General features: G+C 36.6%; 1 protein-coding gene and 1 pseudogene across 1 annotated transcript; both read left to right on the forward strand.

The window, feature by feature from the left end:
* The first annotated feature begins 8,208 nt into the window (after positions 1-8,208).
* Positions 8,209-9,147, forward strand: LOC122674037 (olfactory receptor 1052-like). The gene has a single exon (XM_043872045.1). The coding sequence runs from the start codon at positions 8,209-8,211 to the stop codon at positions 9,145-9,147; it is 939 nt and encodes a 312-aa protein (XP_043727980.1).
* A 7,983-nt stretch (positions 9,148-17,130) lies between these two features.
* LOC122674840 lies at positions 17,131-18,079 on the forward strand (annotated as a pseudogene).
* Positions 18,080-18,164: the final 85 nt, after the last annotated feature.

The raw sequence follows: 18,164 nt of genomic DNA on the forward strand, positions 1-18,164 counted from the left end.
CACATCCATACATGACTGCTGAAAAAAACATAGTTTTGACTATATGTACCTTTGTGGGCAAAGTGATGTCTCTTCTTTTTAATACACTGTCTAGATTTGTCATAGTTTTCCTTCCAAGCAGCAAGCATGTTTTAACTTCATGGCTACAGTCATTGTCCGCAGTGATTTTGGAGCCCAAGAAAATAAAACTGCATGTCACTGTATCCACTTTTTCTTCTTCTAATTGCCATGAAATGATGGGGCTAGATGCCATGATCTTAGCTTTTTGCATTCTGAGTTTTAAACCAGCTTTTTCAGTCTCTTCTTTCACCCTCATCAAGAGCCTTTTAAGTTCCTCTTTGTTTTCTGCCATTAGAGTGATATCATCTGCATATCTAATAGGTTGTTGGTATTTCTCTCAGCAATCTTGACTCCAGCTTGTGATCCATCCAGTCTGGTATTTCATATGATATATTCTGAATATAAGTTACATAAGCAAGGCAACAATATACAGCCTTGACATACTCTTTCCAATTTTGAACCAGTCCGTTGTTCCATGTAAGGTTCTAACTGTTGCTTCTTGACCTGCACATAGGTTTCTCAGGAGACAGTTAAGATAGACTGGTATTTGCATCTCTTGAGGAATTTTCCACAGTTTGTTGTGATCCACACAGTCAAAGGCTTTAGTGTATTCAATGAAGCGGAAGTAGATGCTTTTCTGGAATTATCTTGCTTTTTCTATGATCCAATAAATATTGGTAATTTGATCTCTGGTCTTCTGCCTTTTCTAAACCCAGCGTGTACATCTGAATGTTCTTGATTCACATACTGCTAAAGCCTTGCTTGAAGGATTTTGAACATTACATTGTTAGAATCTGAAGTGAGTGCAATTGTAGGGTAGTTTCTCATTCAAACAATTTATCCATAACTAATTTTTTCCTCAGAAGTAAATAAAAATATATATTTTTGAAAACCATGAGGTAACATTTGCCACCTTGATAAGAGTGGAGATTCAGAAATAACATTGAGAATCCATATTTTGTTTTAGTAACTGCAAACACTGTTAAGTATGGTAGTGAGTACATGTAGTCCTTTTAACTGATACATCACTATTAGTCCTAACTATATATGCCTATGCTTCATTGTATTTTTATACAAAATTAGTCACCAGTGTGGTAAAAACAAACAAACAAACAAATGAAAACATGGTTTTATCATATCTTGCATACATGCATGCTAAGTCACTTCAGTCATATCTGATTCTCTGAGACCCTATGGACTGCAGCCTCCCAGACTCCTCTGTTCATGGGATTCTCCAGGCAAGAACACTGGAGTGGGTTGCCTTGACCTTGTCCAGAGGAACTCCCCAACCCAGGGGTTGAACTCTTACATCTATCTGCATTGGCAGGGCTTAAAACTCAACATTCAGAAAACTAAGATCATGGCATCTGGTCCCATCACTTCATGGCAAATAGATGGAGGAATAATGGAGACAGTGAGAGACTATTTTTTTAGTCTCTGAAATCACTGTAGATGGTGACTGCAGCCATGAAATTAAAAGACACTTACTCCTTGGAAGAAAAGTTATGGCCAACCTAGACAGCATATTAAAAAACAGACATTACTTTGCCAACAAAAGTCCATTTAGTCAAAGATATAGTTTTTCCAGTAGTCATGTATGGATGTGAGAGTTGGACTATAAAGAAAGCTGAGCACCAAAGAATTGATGCTTTTGAACTGTGGTGTTGGAGAAGTCTCTTGACAGTCCCTTGGATTGGAAAGAGATCCAACCAGTCCATCTTAAAGGAAATCAGTCCTGAATATTCATTGGAAGGATTGATGTTGAAGCTGAAAATCCAATATTTTGGCCACCTGATGCGAAGAACTGACTGACTTGAAAAGACCCTGATGCTGGGAAAGATTGGAAGGAGGAGGAGAAGATGAGGATGGATGATGAGATGGTTGAATGGCATCTCCAACTCAATGGACATAAGTTCAAGTAAACTCCAGGAGCAGGTGATGGACAGGGAGGCCTGGCATGCTTCGGTCCATGGGGTTGCAAGAGTCAGACATGACTGAGTGACTGAACTGAACTGATTATACTAATAAACCAAAAACAGAGCATACAATTGAATTAATTTCATGTGTGATGTGTAACCTCTCATAAAACTTAAATGTGAATGATTGTTGAAATTTTGGAGTATGATGTGAACTGTTGTTTAGTTACTCAGTCATGTCTGACTCTTTGCGACCTCATAGACTGTGGCCCACCAAGCTCCTCTGTCCTTGGGATTTCCCAGGCAGGAATACTGGAGAGGGTTGCCATTTCCTACTCCAGGGGATCTTCTTGACCCAGTGTTCAAACCGTGTCTCTTGCACTGCAGGTGGATTCTTTACCATTGAGTCACTGGGTCAATTTCATAATGAATCAATGAGGTAAATAAAGTATGTTTGAATGGCTCCATTTTACAGGGAAGAGGACAACTGCAGCTGTTTCACTAATAGAATACTTGAACATTTGTCTTAGTAGTGTCTATGTCATTGAAACACACATCTTTAGTTTCTGCAATGTCATTTAGATGCAATTGCAATTGCATTTGTGTTGCACCATATCCCAAGATGTTTAAGTTTTAGAAAACATGTTTTTTAAATTGCTTTATCTAAAAAATAAATTTATTTTACATAAAAAGTGAGAGCAGAGGCACCTACTGAACAACCATTGAGACAGCTTGCAGTTTGGATTAGCTTCAGTCTCAAGAGAATAGAAAGGATGCTAATGATTCAGCCTGTGGACATTTGAGATTCACATCTACACAAGGAGTTATTAATACTAACTGTGGCCCCAAAGAAAAAGAAGCAAACATAATTAAGCTTTACTTTCAATAATCAGTCCATTAAGATCATGAAAACTTGGTCTTTTCTAGATCTTCTGCTTACTCTGGACTTTGCTTAACTGTGAGTATGTTTAGGAAGTGGCAATAGTTTTATTTAAAAGTTTGACATTTCCTGTTACTTCACACTAAAAATCTCTTACCATCTGTGTGATTTTAGTAGTTTTCTCAAACAGCCAAATAACAATGTCCTAGTCTGTGTTTCATTTATCTTTTAAATGCTTTCTTCTCATTTTTTTTTTTTTTTTTGGAGAATGGGAACTATTTATTTGGTACACATGTTCAATATTTTCATGTGTCTATGTACTGTTATGGTATTTAATGTAGGGCTTCCCGGGGAGCTCAGATGGTAAAAAATCTGTCCACAATGTCCTGGGTTCATTTCCTGGATTGGGAAGATCTCCTAGAGAAGGACATGCAATGCACTCCAGTACTTGCCTGGAAAATTCCATGGACAGAGGAGCCTGGCAGGCTACAGTCCATGGACTCGCAGAGTCAGACACAACTGAAGATTAACACTTTAAAGCTTTTATTTTAACACATGGTAACTTAAAGCCATTTTCACAGTTGCAGTAAATTAGATATTCTATGGAAAGTAGAATATTATATCTCAGAATTTTAATTTATTTGGCTATAATACAAGAAAAAGCATTTCTTCCTAATGTTATTAGCAATAGTTTTGTTAATAAAAAACTATTTTATTCTACCTTTGTTTTATAGTTCTAATAATATTATTTAAAGAATTACTTTCTATTTTTCTTGAGTTTATCATTGCATCCTGTCTGTAACAAAAGCTGGGATGTACACAGACACTTGATCTCCAGAGCTCAGGACTGCTTTTGCTACAAGCTGCTACTTCTTCCCACTGCAAATCCAGTGTGCCTGGATAAAGTTGTCTACAAATAAATACGTATTATTTTTTATTATTTTATTTTATTTGACCTCATTGTGATGCTTACAGGATCTTAGTTCCCCAACAAGGGGTCCAGCCTGGAGTCCTGGGAGTAAGAATGCCACTGGACCATGGAAATTCCCAATATGTCTTATTTTAAAATTAGACAGTATGATCTATGTAGTTTTGAGTCTTTCATTATGTCAAGGTGGTGGTTGTTGATAGTATTTCTTTTTAAATTTTTATTAATGACTGCTATTTAAGTTTCTGTGTGTGTGTGGATTGATGTTTTATAAACAACTTTAATCATAAAATTATAGTTAATATTACTTTAAGCTATAAGTATATTTATATACAAGCTTCTCCATGGCTCAGTAGGTAAAGAGTCTGCCTGCAGTGCAGGAGACACATGAGATGAAGGTTCAATCCCTGAATCGGGAAGAATTCCTGGAGAAGGAAATACTGCAACCCTCACCAGTGTCCTTGCCTGAAAAATCCGAAGGACAGAGGGGCCTGGTAGACTACAGTCCATGGGGTCACCAAAGAGTTGGATTCAGCTGAGTGGCTAAACATGGAAATGCATATTTTTATACTTATAAATTTGCATAGCTATGAATTTATAAATAACAAATAGTTCACATAGCATGCAATCAATTCTATATGTACCTGTATACAATATTCTGTAGCAACAAGAACAAAATAAAAATGAAATGCAATGCTGACACATAATATTTAACAATTTCAGTTGTAAATATTGTAAAAACATAATCATATTTAGGAAGCAAAGCTTCATGAGAGAATATAGTGAGATAGTTCAGTTTTGTTTTACAGCATAGTTATCCCATTGTTTTGAAATTGTTTTGACTGTTTTGGTACTTGGCTGGGATCACTTTTTTATTATCCTGAAAAATGCTTTTAACTTTGTGATTTCTCTCACCATTACCTTTATTATTGTGACCTTGATCATTGTTGATTGTGTTTTTTCTAATGTACATTTGGAGTTACAAGTAAAAAGTAAACCACAGTGAAGGAATTTCATATTTTTTAAACAAATATTTTTCTCTGGGGAATCTTCACTTTTCAGGATATCTTTCTGAGATTTGGAAGAATTGCATTCGAGTATGTCTTTCGGTCACAAAAATGTTTCCAGTAGTTCTTTTTCCTAAGGGAATGCTCACCATTATTACTGTTCAAAAGCAGACTCTAATTTTATCAGATAAATGATATTGGTTGATATCAGAAATCTTGAGTTTAGTGACAGAATGACTCTGTGTTCTAGCTGTAATTCTAACAGCATGAGAGAAAATCATACTTTCGTGCAATGTAGCACTTTTCTCTATCTAGAGTTTTCCATCATGGTTTCCATTGATAAAGCTGTTGCTGTAACTCTCGCTGCTTAACCTGTTGGATTCTCACCTGGTTATCTTGTGTCCTGGCGTTGAGGCACGTCTATCAGTATCGTGCTTCAGGTCACTGCTGCATCCTCCATGTGAAGACTTATGCTAATTAAACTGGCACAGAACTTCGTTTTTCCCTCTTTCTCTGAATAATGAATGGAAACTTTATACACATATGTTTTCTTTGTTTCTTTTTATTATTATATAGAATATGCAACAGGTCAAAGGAAGAGTTATATTGGAACTCAGTCCATCTTCTCACCAATCAGAATTTTGACCCTCCTTAATCAATAGAAATTGATGAGGCTAGACAAGAAATTCTGGCAAGGCTTTATTGTGACCCTGATGCAGTGGGGTGGGGGGAGTGAAAACAATTATAGGTTCCCTTGCTTGCTCCTCAAAGCGGGACAAGCTGTTCCTTTGATGGGGTGAGAGTAGAGGTGGGTCCCAAGAGTCAGGCTGGAGGGATGACTTACATGGCTTGCCCACCCTTTTGGTGGTGTAAATGCAGGGGGCACACAAAGTAACCTGGTTTTGCTCCCAACACCATAGTTTTGCTCCCAGATCTTTAGAAGTGGCAGTTGGGTTCTTGGTTTTATTTTTATTTTTGAGGTGGGGAGGGACAGGGTTCGTATTTTTGTGTCTTGTTGTCCACAATTGGCCCCAACTGTGAATGTGCACAGTTATCTTTGAGTCCTTCATAGTTTCTTTGTATTTTGTGGCTCAAGGAGAAATTTGTCCACATGCAAGCACTGTAGCAAAGAGTCCCAAATCTCAAGTTCCAGCCTGTTTCAATCCTAGTCCTAACACACCAGTGACGTGATGTCTCCATTACACTAAGAATCCTCACAGGGGAAAAAAAAATCCCATTAAAAACGACATCAATGTGCTTTTGAGTTTCCCATGGGGCACACTGGTGAAAGAATCCTCCCCAAAATGCAGGAGACACAAGACACAGGGGTTTATCCCTGGGTCTGGAAGATCCCCTGGAGGAGGAAATGCAATCTTTTCCAGTATTCTTGCTGGGATAATCCCATGGACAGAGGCGCTTGGTGGGTTACAGTCCATGAGGTCACAAACGATTGGATACCTAGTACCAAATTATAATAAACCATTCTGTATTTTACAATCTAGATATTTTAACAGGAAAAAAAAGATACTTATATTTTCCAACAAATTATTTCTTCTTTTTCCTGGATATAGTAAACTTGGATTCACAAATTCATTGATCTAAAATATAGACAAGATGAAGCTTATAATCTCAGTTTGTGAGTGATGAACCTCTGTACTAATAGAATGGAGATTTTGGTTTTGTTTAACGATACCTGAATTTTGCACCCCAGGCTTATCCATATCCTGATCTCCATAAACTTCAAGTTCCTTGAGAGCACAACTCAAACATCCCTCCTGAGTATAACGCCTAACCCAGTGTCTTGCATAAAATACATGCTTGTTATTTTAAGCCACCAATTCTTGGGAACGTGTTGCAGCAGCAATAAGAAACTAATACTCAACAGAGTAAAGTAACTACCAACTCTTTCTATTCACCCTCTCCTTCATTACTTTTCTTCATAGTATTCACCCTTGTTGTATGTGAAATATCAATAGATGCTTATTTGATTCATTTCTCTAATAACATGTAAACACTTTGAGAGCATGACATTTTTCTTGTTCATCTCTAATAAATATAACATTTCTTGGCAGAAAGTAGTAATATATATGTAGTAAGTGTGTGTGCATGTATGCTAAGTCTCCTCTGTCATGTCTAGCCAGGCTCCTCTGTTCATCACAATTCTCCAGGCAAGAATACTGGAGTGGGTCGCCATGCCCTCCTTCAAGGGATCTCCCCAGCCCAGTGATCAAACCAGGATCTTTAGTGTCCCCTGCAATAAAACAAGGTTCTTTAGAGTGGTGCTCTTTGGGAAGGCTTCATGTAGTAAACAGCATATATTAAATATATGAAAATATATACAAATGGTTAATTTATTGATATTGAATCATAAATATTATTGAGTTAATATTATATCATGCCAAAAATGCAAGTGAAATTGAGTGACAGCCTACATTTTTTAAAAGCAACACATATCTGACCAATATAATTTTGGTACTTTACACTCACACCTTGCCACTTCACATGAAGTTTTTTGGGTTTTGTTATTTTAATCCTAGTAAAAACAAACAAACAAACAAACAAAAAACAATCAAAAACCCTCAGAGATGTGAAGGTAATAGTTTTGACACTTCACAGTCACAGCCTACCTCCTTACATGAAGTTTTTGGGTTTGTTGTTTTCCTGTTGATTAAAAAATAATAATAATAAAAAAGATGGGAAGGCAAATACAAAAGTGTGATATAAAAATTTATCAAGTAAATTACACTGCTAGTTTTTGATGGGCTTTAATACTAAATAGCAAATGAAAATATGTCTCTATCACTTACTCCTGTTTCAAATATCGTGGAAGGCACAGCCATTGTTTGTCAAAGTGAGGAATCTGAGCATGGGTGAGGCAAAAGTTTCTGATGTTTAAGATTTGTAAACAAAAGGAGTTGAATATTATGAAAGAGTGTCCAAAGTTAACTGGATATTTTAAAAAATTGGAATAGGTTAGCCACAGGTAAGGAAATCATTTCTATTACAGACTTTGTAGCCCTTGTAAGCAGAGAACTTGTATGTGTCATTGGCCAAGTCAGGTGGTTGATATAAGCCAAATATGGGTTAGAATGTCAGTTTTACCAATTAGCAGTTTCATGATCTAAGATAGTTTCCTTATTGCAATGTTGACTATGTGGAAACTGAGAAGGAAGGAATAAAATAATTTCTAGTTTCAAAAATGTGAGTCATTATAAATGTAATGTCTAGCAAACACATGGTCTGTTGCTGAAGCTAATTCCTTTTTTCATCTAATTACAGGCTAAACCTAGATGCTTCCTGTTATTACAGACACCAGATCATGGAGGAATCATTATATATATAAAATACATATAATATATATTTGTCTGAGTGATACCATCTTGTTCTGCAGTTAAAGAGCTATATAAACCTGAATGCATGGCAGACTGGAATCACACAGGTGTGAAGGAATTCCTTCTGGTAGGTTTAACTGAAAATTCTAAATTGCAGGTCCCTCTCTTTCTGCTTTTTTTCTTTATTTATTCTATCACTCTGATAGGCAACTGGGGGATGATCATATTGATCTGCCTAAATGCCCAGCTGCATACTCCAATGTACCTCTTCCTCAGCAACCTCTCTTTTTGTGATATCTGCTACTCTACTGTCTTTGCTCCTAAAATGCTAGTCAATTTCCTTTCAGAACACAAGTCCAGCACCTTTACTGGATGTGTTCTACAGAGTTTCTTTTTTGCATTGTATGTAACCACAGAAGGCGTTCTCCTGTCTATGATGGCTTATGACCGCTATGTAGCAATAGCCAAGCCCCTATTATATACAGTCATTATGACCCAACGGGTTTGTATTCAGATGGTTCTTTTATCTTACTTGGGAGGGCTCATTAACTCCCTGACACACACAATAGGTTTGTTAAAACTCGACTTCTGTGGTCCTAACATCGTGAATCATTATTTCTGTGACATTCCCCCTCTTCTGAAGCTCTCTTGTTCAGATGCTCATAACAATGAAATGCTGCTTTTGATATTCTCTGGAGTCATTGCAATGTTCACTTTTATTATCATCATGGTCTCTTATATTCACATCATGATTGCCATCCAGAGAATCAGCACAGCTGAGGGAAGGTACAAAGCCTTTTCCACTTGTGCCTCCCATCTGACAGCTGTGACCTTATTTTATGGGTCTGTGACCTTCAGCTACATCCAGCCAAGCTCTCAGTATTCTCTGGAACAGGAGAAGGTCTCTGCTGTGTTTTATACATTGGTGATCCCCATGCTAAACCCACTGATTTATAGTCTGAGGAATAAGGATGTGAAAGATGCAGCAAAATGGTCAATATGGCAGAAGAGAACCTCCACTTGATGCAGTTTTTTCCGTGGCTTTGCCAATCTAACATTGATCTGAAAATATATTTTTTGAACATTGTGTAACAAATACAATAACAAACACAACTGTAATCAAGACTCATGCAATTTGATACATAAGTGTTGAGTTTGACAAGGAGACTAAAAATCACTCTATTTCAGCATTCATTGTTTTGCAACTTCATTCTTGAAAAACTGATATTTTTTTTTCCTAACAAATTCTCATGATAAACTGTGAAAGAACTCACCATGAATTTAGAAGAAACTGTCATTGACTCAAATCAATAGAAAACTCCAACTACAGGTGTTTGCAAATGCATTGCTATTGCAGACAAAAATTGAAATGTTTCATTGGCATGGTTTTTTGTTCTAAAAATGCCATCACTCAAGTCTCACCATATCTTCAATTTTATGCTTACATTGTATATCTTATAATATCTTAGAAACATAGCTTAGAAAAATGGCTAAGAAAATGCTTATTAGTTAGAATTTGCTCATTCAACACATTTTTACTGAGTACTTTTTATCATACCAGTTACTCTGTTTGGTCCAAACCTAAAGAGATTCAATATATGGAACTAAAGCTTGCTAGAGGATCTGGTAATGGAGGACTAAGGTAAGTGGGAAGGACTATTAACATATAAACAAATATGTGAATTTTGTTCTAGGCTAGAATTCTAAAGCAAAAGCTGTAGAAAATAGGTCTAGCAAGCTATTTTCTGCCATATATATGAAGGCCTTTAATAACAGTGTAACAAATTTTATACCCTCTCAATGGCTAATAAATGAGAATATCAATGACGTGCAAATAACATTCTTTTTTTTTTCCAATCCATTCTTTTTTAATTGCTTTGTTTGTTTTTACATAAATCATGATACATTGTCTATTTCAACTCCTCCACATGTATTATATGTCTTAGACATCTTTCCATGACAGCTAATGTGCCTTACTTGTTCTTTTATTTTTTATTTTTTTAATTAATTAATTAATTTATTTATTTATTTTATTAGTTGGAGGCTAATTATGTCACAACATTTCAGTGGGTTTTGTCATACATTGATATGAATCAGTCGCAAATAACATTATTTAAGAAATTTCCCAGGCTATCACTGTTACCAACATTTTGGAAAGTAAAAGAACAAATTAGGAAAAAGCTATTCTGAAATAGATAAGAAGAGTAATACAGAGAAGGGGACATATTCAAGAGATAGTTCATGAAAATTACCCACAAGACTTGAGAAAAGATTAAGGTTTCTTCCTCTTTCTTTTGAGAAAAAGAGGTTTGACATGACTAAGAAGAACCGAACCTGTGTCACTAGCAGATAAATTGGTTAAGAGAAAAAAACAATAGATGTAAGATCCTCATAGCATAAGAATTTCTAAAGGAAGATTTTCTGGGAAAAAAAGATCTCCTAGGATGTTCAAGAAATAACAGAAAGATCTGAACTGGAATACAGAGGGAAAGAGAGGTGAAATAGGAGATGTTTCCAGAGAGGAAAAGAGGTGCAGACCATGTCTGTATATGTACAGGCTTAGAATTTGAGTGAAGAAAAGGCACAGCGGGAGTCAGATGGAAAAGTGACATGATCCAAACTACAATTTAAGAAACTCACTCTGCCTGCACTAGTGGTTCAAGCATAGACCATAGAATGGCAAAATGGAAGGCAGAAATCCAGGCAGGAGTCTGCACAAAGATTTAACCAAGAGTTGATGGTACATTAGACCAGCGCTGTCATGGTGAAAATTGTGAGAAAACAAATAAATGATATATACTGATGAGAGACCTGGTAAGATGGTGAGGGAGGGAGGAATCAAAGGTGAATCCAAAGTATTTAACGGGCAAGCAAACAAAATACAATGGGCACATCCCCAAACGTACACTGTATATATTGTTTCAGTCACCTACAATCTTTCTAAAGTTGAACATGTGATGGGAGCAAGACAGAGACTTCAATACAAGTGAAAGAATAGTGTGTCTTAATTCTGTAATAGTAAACATGATACTTAAATTTGCTAAACACAATTTGTTTACTTATAAAGAGAGAATGAACATACCGCTGTAGAGTTTCATCCATAGATATGTAAATATATACAGAGCATATGCATATATATGCTTATTAGTTATGCAATTATAAATAAAGAAGCAGATTAGCTTTCTTAAGAAGTGAAATCCTACAAGAGAGAAAGAATATGAAAAGTTGTATAATTCAGTCAAATTCAAGGATCTCAGATTTTAAATAATATGAATCAAAATATTTGAAAAAACAGTTATGTGATATGCTATACTAAACAGAGCTTGCAGACTATTCTAAGATGAATGTTACCGAATATTAGATCTAAAAATTTGGGAAAGCATGAATGTGTCTTGCATATTGTAAAATGTTATGTACTTAATATTCATAAATATATATATATAAATTTATTTTTAATTTATAAAAATATGTTTTTTTAGTTTCATCCATCTCATTAGAACTGATTCAAATGAGTTCTTTTTAATGGCTGAGTAATATTCCATTGTGTATATGCACCACAGCTTCCTTATCCATTCATTTGCTGATGGGCATCTAGGTTGCTTCCATGTCCTGGCTATCATAAACAGTGCTGCGATGAACACTGAGGTGCACATGTCTCTTTCAGATCTGGTTTCCTTGGTGTGTATGCCCAGGAGTGGGATTGCTGGATCATATGGCAGTTCTATTTCCAGTTTTTTTAAGAAATCTCCACACTGTTCTCCATAGCGGCTGTACTAGTTTGCATTCCCACCAACAGTGTAAGAGGGTTCCCTTTTCTCCACACCCTCTCCAGCATTTATTGCTTGTAGACTTTTGGATAGCAGCCATTCTGACTGGCGTGTAATGGTACCTCATTGTGGTTTTGATTTACATTTCTCTGATAATGAGTGATGTTGAGTATCTTTTCATGTGTTTGTTAGCCATCCATATGTCTTTTTTGGAGAAATGTCTATTTAGTTTTTTGGCCCATTTTTTGATTGGGTCGTTTATTTTCTGTATGCTGGACATGTTTCAAAATGAAAAACACAGGGAATGGTTTTTATGCACTGAGAGAGCACTTTTACTCCTGGATGGATAGATGTGGTTAAAACAGGATTTAAACAAAAGTGAGAAGAAAAGCAAAAATAAGGTACAGATGTTATCATTTTTTTCCATTTATTTTTATTAGTTGGAGGCTAATTACTTTACAATATCATAGTGGTTTTTGTCATACATTGACATGAATCAGCCATGGATTTACATGTATTCCCCATCCCGATCCCCCCTCCCACCTCCCTCTCCACCCAATCCCTCTGGGTCTTCCCAGTGCACCAGGCCCAAGCACTTGTCTCATGCATCCAACCTGGGCTGGTGATCTGTTTCACCCTAGATAATATACATGTTTCGATGCTGTTCTTCGAAACGTCCCACCCTCGCCTTCTCCCACAGAGTTCAAAAGTATGTTCTGTACATCTGTGTCTCTTTTTCTGTTTTGCATATAGGGTTATCAATACCATCTTTCTAAATTCCATACATATGTGTTAGTATACTGTAATGGCCTTTATCTTTCTGGCTTACTTCACTCTGTATAATGGACTCCAGTTTCATCCATCTCATTAGAACTGATTCAAATGAATTCTTTTTAACGGCTGAGTAATATTCCATGGTGTATATGTACCACAGCTTCCATATCCATTCGTCTGCTGATGGGCATCTAGGTTGCTTCCATGTCCTGGCTATTATAAACAGTGCTGCGATGAACATTGGGGTGCACATGTCTCTTTCAGATCTGGTTTCCTCGGTGTCTATACCCAGAAGTGGGATTGCTGGGTCATATGGCAGTTCTATTTCCACTTTTTTTAAGAAATCTCCACACTGTTCTCCATAGCGGCTGTACTAGTTTGCATTCCCACCAACAATGTAAGAGGGTTCCCTTTTCTCCACACCCTCTCCAACATTTATTGCTTGTAGACTTTTGGATAGCAGCCATCCTGACTGGTGTGTAATAGTACCTCATTGTGGTGTTTTGTTTTGTTTTTTTAATTTAATTTAATTTTAATTTTTTTCATTTATTTTTATTAGTTGGAGGCTAATTATTTTACAATATTGTAGTGGTTTTTTGTCATACATTGACATGAATCAGCCATGGATTTACATGTATTCCCCATCCCGATCCCCCCTCCCACCTCCCTCTCCACCCAATCCCTCTGGGTCTTCCCAGTGCACCAGGCCTGAGCACTTGTCTCATGAACCCAACCTGGGCTGGTGATCTGTTTCACCATAGATAATATACATGTTTTGATGCTGTTCTCTCGAAACATCCCACCCTCGCCTTCTCCCACAGAGTCCAAAAGTCTGTTCTGTACAGCTGTGTCTCTTTTTCTGTTTTGCATATAGGGTTATCATTACCATATTTCTAAATTCCATATATATGTGTTAGTATACTGTAATGGCGTTTATCTTTCTGTCTTACTTCACTCTGTATAATGGGCTCCAGTTTCATCCATCTCATTGTGGTTTTGATTTGCATTTCTCTGATAATGAGTGATGTTGAGCATCTTTTCATGTGTTTGTTAGCCATCTGTATGTCTTCTTTGGAGAAATGTCTGTTTAGTTCTTTGGCCCATTTTTTGATTGGGTCATTTATATTTCTGGAATTGAGCTGCAGGAGTTGCTTGTATATTTTTGAGATTAACCCTTTGTCTGTTGCTTTGTTTGCTATTATTTTCTCCCAATCTGAGTGCTGTCTTTTCACCTTGCTTATAGTTTCCTTTGTTGTGCAAAAGCTTTTAAGTTTCATTAGGTCCCATTTGTTTATTTTTGCTTTTATTTCCAATATTGTGGGAGGTGGGTCATAGAGGACACTGCTGTGATTTATGTCAGAGTATTTTTCCTATGTTCTCCTCTAGGAGTTTTATAGTTTCTGGTCTTACATCTAGATCTTTAATCCATTTTGAGTTTATTTTTGTGTATGGTGTTAGAAAGTGTTCTAGTTTCATTCTTTTACAAGTGGCTGACCAGTTTTTCCAACACCACTTGTTAAAGAGGTTGTCTTTTTTCCATTGTGTAGTCTTGCCTCCTTTGTCGAAGATAAGGTGTCCATAGGTTCATGGATTTATCTTTGGGCTTTCAATTCTGTTCCCTTGATCTATATTTCTGTCTTTGTGACAGTACCATACTGTCTTGATGACTCTGGCTTTGTAGTATAGTCTGAAGACAGGCAGGTTGATTCTTCCAGTTCCATTCTTCTTTCTCAAGATTACTTTGGCTATTCGAGGTTTTTTGTATTTCCATACAAACAGTGAAATTATTTGTTCTAGTTCTGTGAAAAATACCATTGGTAGCTTGGTAGGGATTGCAATGAATCTATAGATTGCTTTGGGTAGTATAGTCATTTTCACAATATTAATTCTTCCAATCCATGAACACGGTATATTTCTCCATCTGTTTGTGTCCTCTTTGATTTCTTTCATCAGTGTTTTATAGTTTTCTATGTATAGGTCTTTTGTTTCTTTAGGTAGATATACTCCTAAGTATTTTATTCTTTTTTTTTTGCAATGGTGAATAGTATTGTTTCCTTAATTTCTCTGTTTTCTCATTGTTAGTGTATAGGAATGCACGGGAGTTCTCTGTGTTAATTTTATATCCTGCAACTTTACTATATTCATTGATTAGCTCTAGTAATTTTCTGGTGGAGTCTTTAGGGTTTTCTATGTAGAGGATCATGTCGTCCGCAAACAGTGAGAGTTTTACTTCTTCTTTTCCTATCTGGATTCCCTTTATTTCTTTTTCTGCTCTGATTGCTGTGGCCAACACTTCCAACACTATATTGAATAGTAGTGGTGAGAGTGGGCACCCTCGTCTTGTTCCTAACTTGAGGGGAAATGATTTCAATTTTTCACCATTGAGGGTAATGTTTGCTGTGGGTTTGTCATATTATTATGTTGAGGTATGGTACTTCTATTCTGATTTCTGGAGAGTTTTTATCATAAATGGATGCTAAATTTTGTCAAAGGCTTTTTCTGCATCTATTGACATAATCATATTGCTTTTATCTTTCAATTTATTAATGTGGTGTATTACATTGGTTTATTTGCAGATATTAAAGAATCCTTGCATTCCTGGGATAAAGCCCACTTGGTCATGATGTATGATCTTTTTAACATGTTGTTGGATTCTGTTTGCTAGAATTTGGTTAAGGATTTTTGCATCTATGTTCATCAGTGATATTGGCCTGTAGTTTTATTTTTTTGTCGAATCTTTGGTTTTGGTATTAGGGTGATGGTGGCCTCATAGAATGTGTTTGGAAGTTTCCCTTCTTCTGCAATTTTCTGGTAGAGTTTGAGTAAGAGAGGTGTTAGCTCTTCTCTAAATTTTTGGTAGAATTCAGCTGTGAAGCCTTCTGGTCCTGGGCTTTTGTTTGCTGGAAGATTTCTGATTACAGTTTTGATTTCCGTGCTTGTGATGTGTCTGTTAAGATCTTCTATTTCTTCCTGGTTCAGTTTTGGAAAGTTATACTTTTTAAGAATTTGTCCACTTCTTCCGTTGTCCATTTTCATAACAACCTGTGAGGTAGACACTATTGTTCTCACTTGATTGGAGGAAACAAGGATGGAAGCTGCAAAGAAATGTACCCCAGATCAAGAAGCTGTAAGTAGGGGAAAACAAGATTCTTATCTGGTCTTTCTGATTCTCAAAACAACATACTTTACCACTGGGATTGTGATTTTCAACATTTTGCAGAAGAATCTGTGAGATTATATTTTATAGGGGACTTGGAGAGAGAACAAAAAGGCTAAGGGAACACAAAAATAAAATGGATCTATAAAGAAAGCAGCCCCATATGCTGTTGTTGCTGTTGTTGTTCAGTTGCTCAGTCACGTCCAACTCTTCGTGACCCCATGGACTGCAGCATGCCAGGTTTCCCTGTCCTCCACCATCTCCTGGAGCTTAATAAAACTCAGTAATTAACTAATATTTGAGGATTCAAAAAAGGTATACTCTGTGTGTGTGTGTGGATGTTCCTGTGTGTCTGTTGTATTTGCTTGATATACACTTGCCTCTAAAGTTATTAGAGTAATTCAAGTCATCATGGTCATATCAAAAGAGTTTACTAGTTAAATATTTTATTATGACATAATATAGAGCATGAGTTAAAAATCTGAAGCACAGTCAGTATTTATTAAGTTTTAGTTAATGATGATTATTATGACTAAAAGTAGTCTTTACAGTTTTTAATCCTGTGCAAAAAATGAAATAATACTATCCACATAGGTTGCTATCATGCCATGATGATGTCAGTCATTGAAAGTATGTTTGTTAGCATTATAAATTTACTGGAATTAGGCAACACATTGCTCATTCAATTACAGTAACTGTATCCTTTAATTTTCTTCTCATCAACAATGCTCTGTTACAATTTATGCCAACTATTACAATTAGTCTGATCCTGAGGTTCCTTTATCTGTCCTCCTTCACTTTCCTGAACCTCAACCTGCTTCATACAACTCACACAAAGACCTCTATTAGAGTTATATTCTGCATTCCCTCTTTTTCAAATGCTTCTTCATCCTTCCACTAGTATTTCCCTGGTTTCTTATTTTCTAAGATTAAAAGAAAAACTCTTTAACTTTGAATTTATAGCCTTTGCATCCATTTTCTATTTCTTTTTTCAGGCTTGGTTGCCACTATACCTGAGACCTACTGCTTCTATTAAGGCCCTAATTCATCTCACATAATTCAGGGCACACAGATCCCCTCTTGCCTCTGTGTTCACTAAGTTCCTCATGATTCTAAACATTATCTTCTCCCAGGAAAGAATTTGAGTAATTTTTCAGATATCAGAAGCTTTTTTTTTTTTTTTAATCTCAAATAAACTCATAAGGATACAGAACTCAATAGAATTTAGGTATTTATTACTGGAGATGATGAATTCAAGGTTGCATTACAAAAAAATGATATTTTTTCATGTAATGCAATTAACCATAATATGAGATACATGGAGAAAAGGAATAATGTGACCGAGTTTATTCTACTGGGACTCACACAGAATCCGAAGATGCAGAAAGTCATATTTGCCGTGTTTCTGGTCGTCTATGTTGTCTCTATGGTAGAGAACGTGCTCACCTTGGTCACCATCACCACCAGCTCATTATTGGGGTACCCCATGTACTTTTTCCTTGCTCCTCTCTCTTTTATTGATGCCTGCTATTCCTGTGTCAATACCCCTAAACTCATTATAGATTCACTCTATGAGAAACAAACAAACAAGCAAACACAGCCCCTTCAATGGATGCATGACTCAAATATTTGGGGAACATTTCTTTGGAGGTGTTGATGTCATCCTGCTCACTGTGATGGCCTGTGACTGCTATGTGGCCATTTGCAAGCCCTTGTGCTATATGACCATCATGATTCAGCAGCTGTGTGGACTTCTAGTGGGAGTGGCATGGCTGGGAGTCTTTCTTCATGGAATCATTCAGATCCTCTTCATCTTCAGGTTACCCTTCTGTGGTCCTAATGTCATAGACCACTTTATGTGTGACCTGAACCCTTTGCTCGATCTTACCTGCACTGATGCCCACACTCTAGGGCTCTTTGTTGCTGCCAACAGTGGGTTCATCTGTCTGTTAAACTTCCTCCTCTTGATGGGCTTTTATGTAGTCATTCTGCACTCCCTAAGGACCTACAGCTTGGAGGCAAGGCAAAAGCCCTCCACCTGCATCTCCCACATCAGAGCAGTCATCTTTTTCTTTGTGCCCTGCATATTTGTGTACTTGAGACCTGCAGCTACTTTACCTATTGATAAAGCAGTGGCTGTATTCTACACTATGATAACTCCCATGTTAAATCCCTTAGTCTATACCTTGAGAAATGACCAGATGAAGAATGCCATTTGGAAATTGTTTAGTAGGAATGCTATTTCAGGTGTAGTATAAATGTGCCTGGACACCAAAGTCAATTGAAGAGAGGCGAACTTCAAAAAGATATTTTTGACCAAAGAAAGAAACTAGTATAAATCAT

The sequence above is a fragment of the Cervus elaphus genome, chromosome 18 (assembly GCF_910594005.1).
Source record: "Cervus elaphus chromosome 18, mCerEla1.1, whole genome shotgun sequence".
Classification (NCBI taxonomy): domain Eukaryota; kingdom Metazoa; phylum Chordata; class Mammalia; order Artiodactyla; family Cervidae; genus Cervus; species Cervus elaphus.

What these genes read in the sequence shown, in the direction of transcription:
- LOC122674037 (XM_043872045.1), top strand. Translation starts at nt 8,209, where the DNA reads ATGGCAGACTGGAATCACACAGGTGTGAAGGAATTCCTTCTGGTAGGT.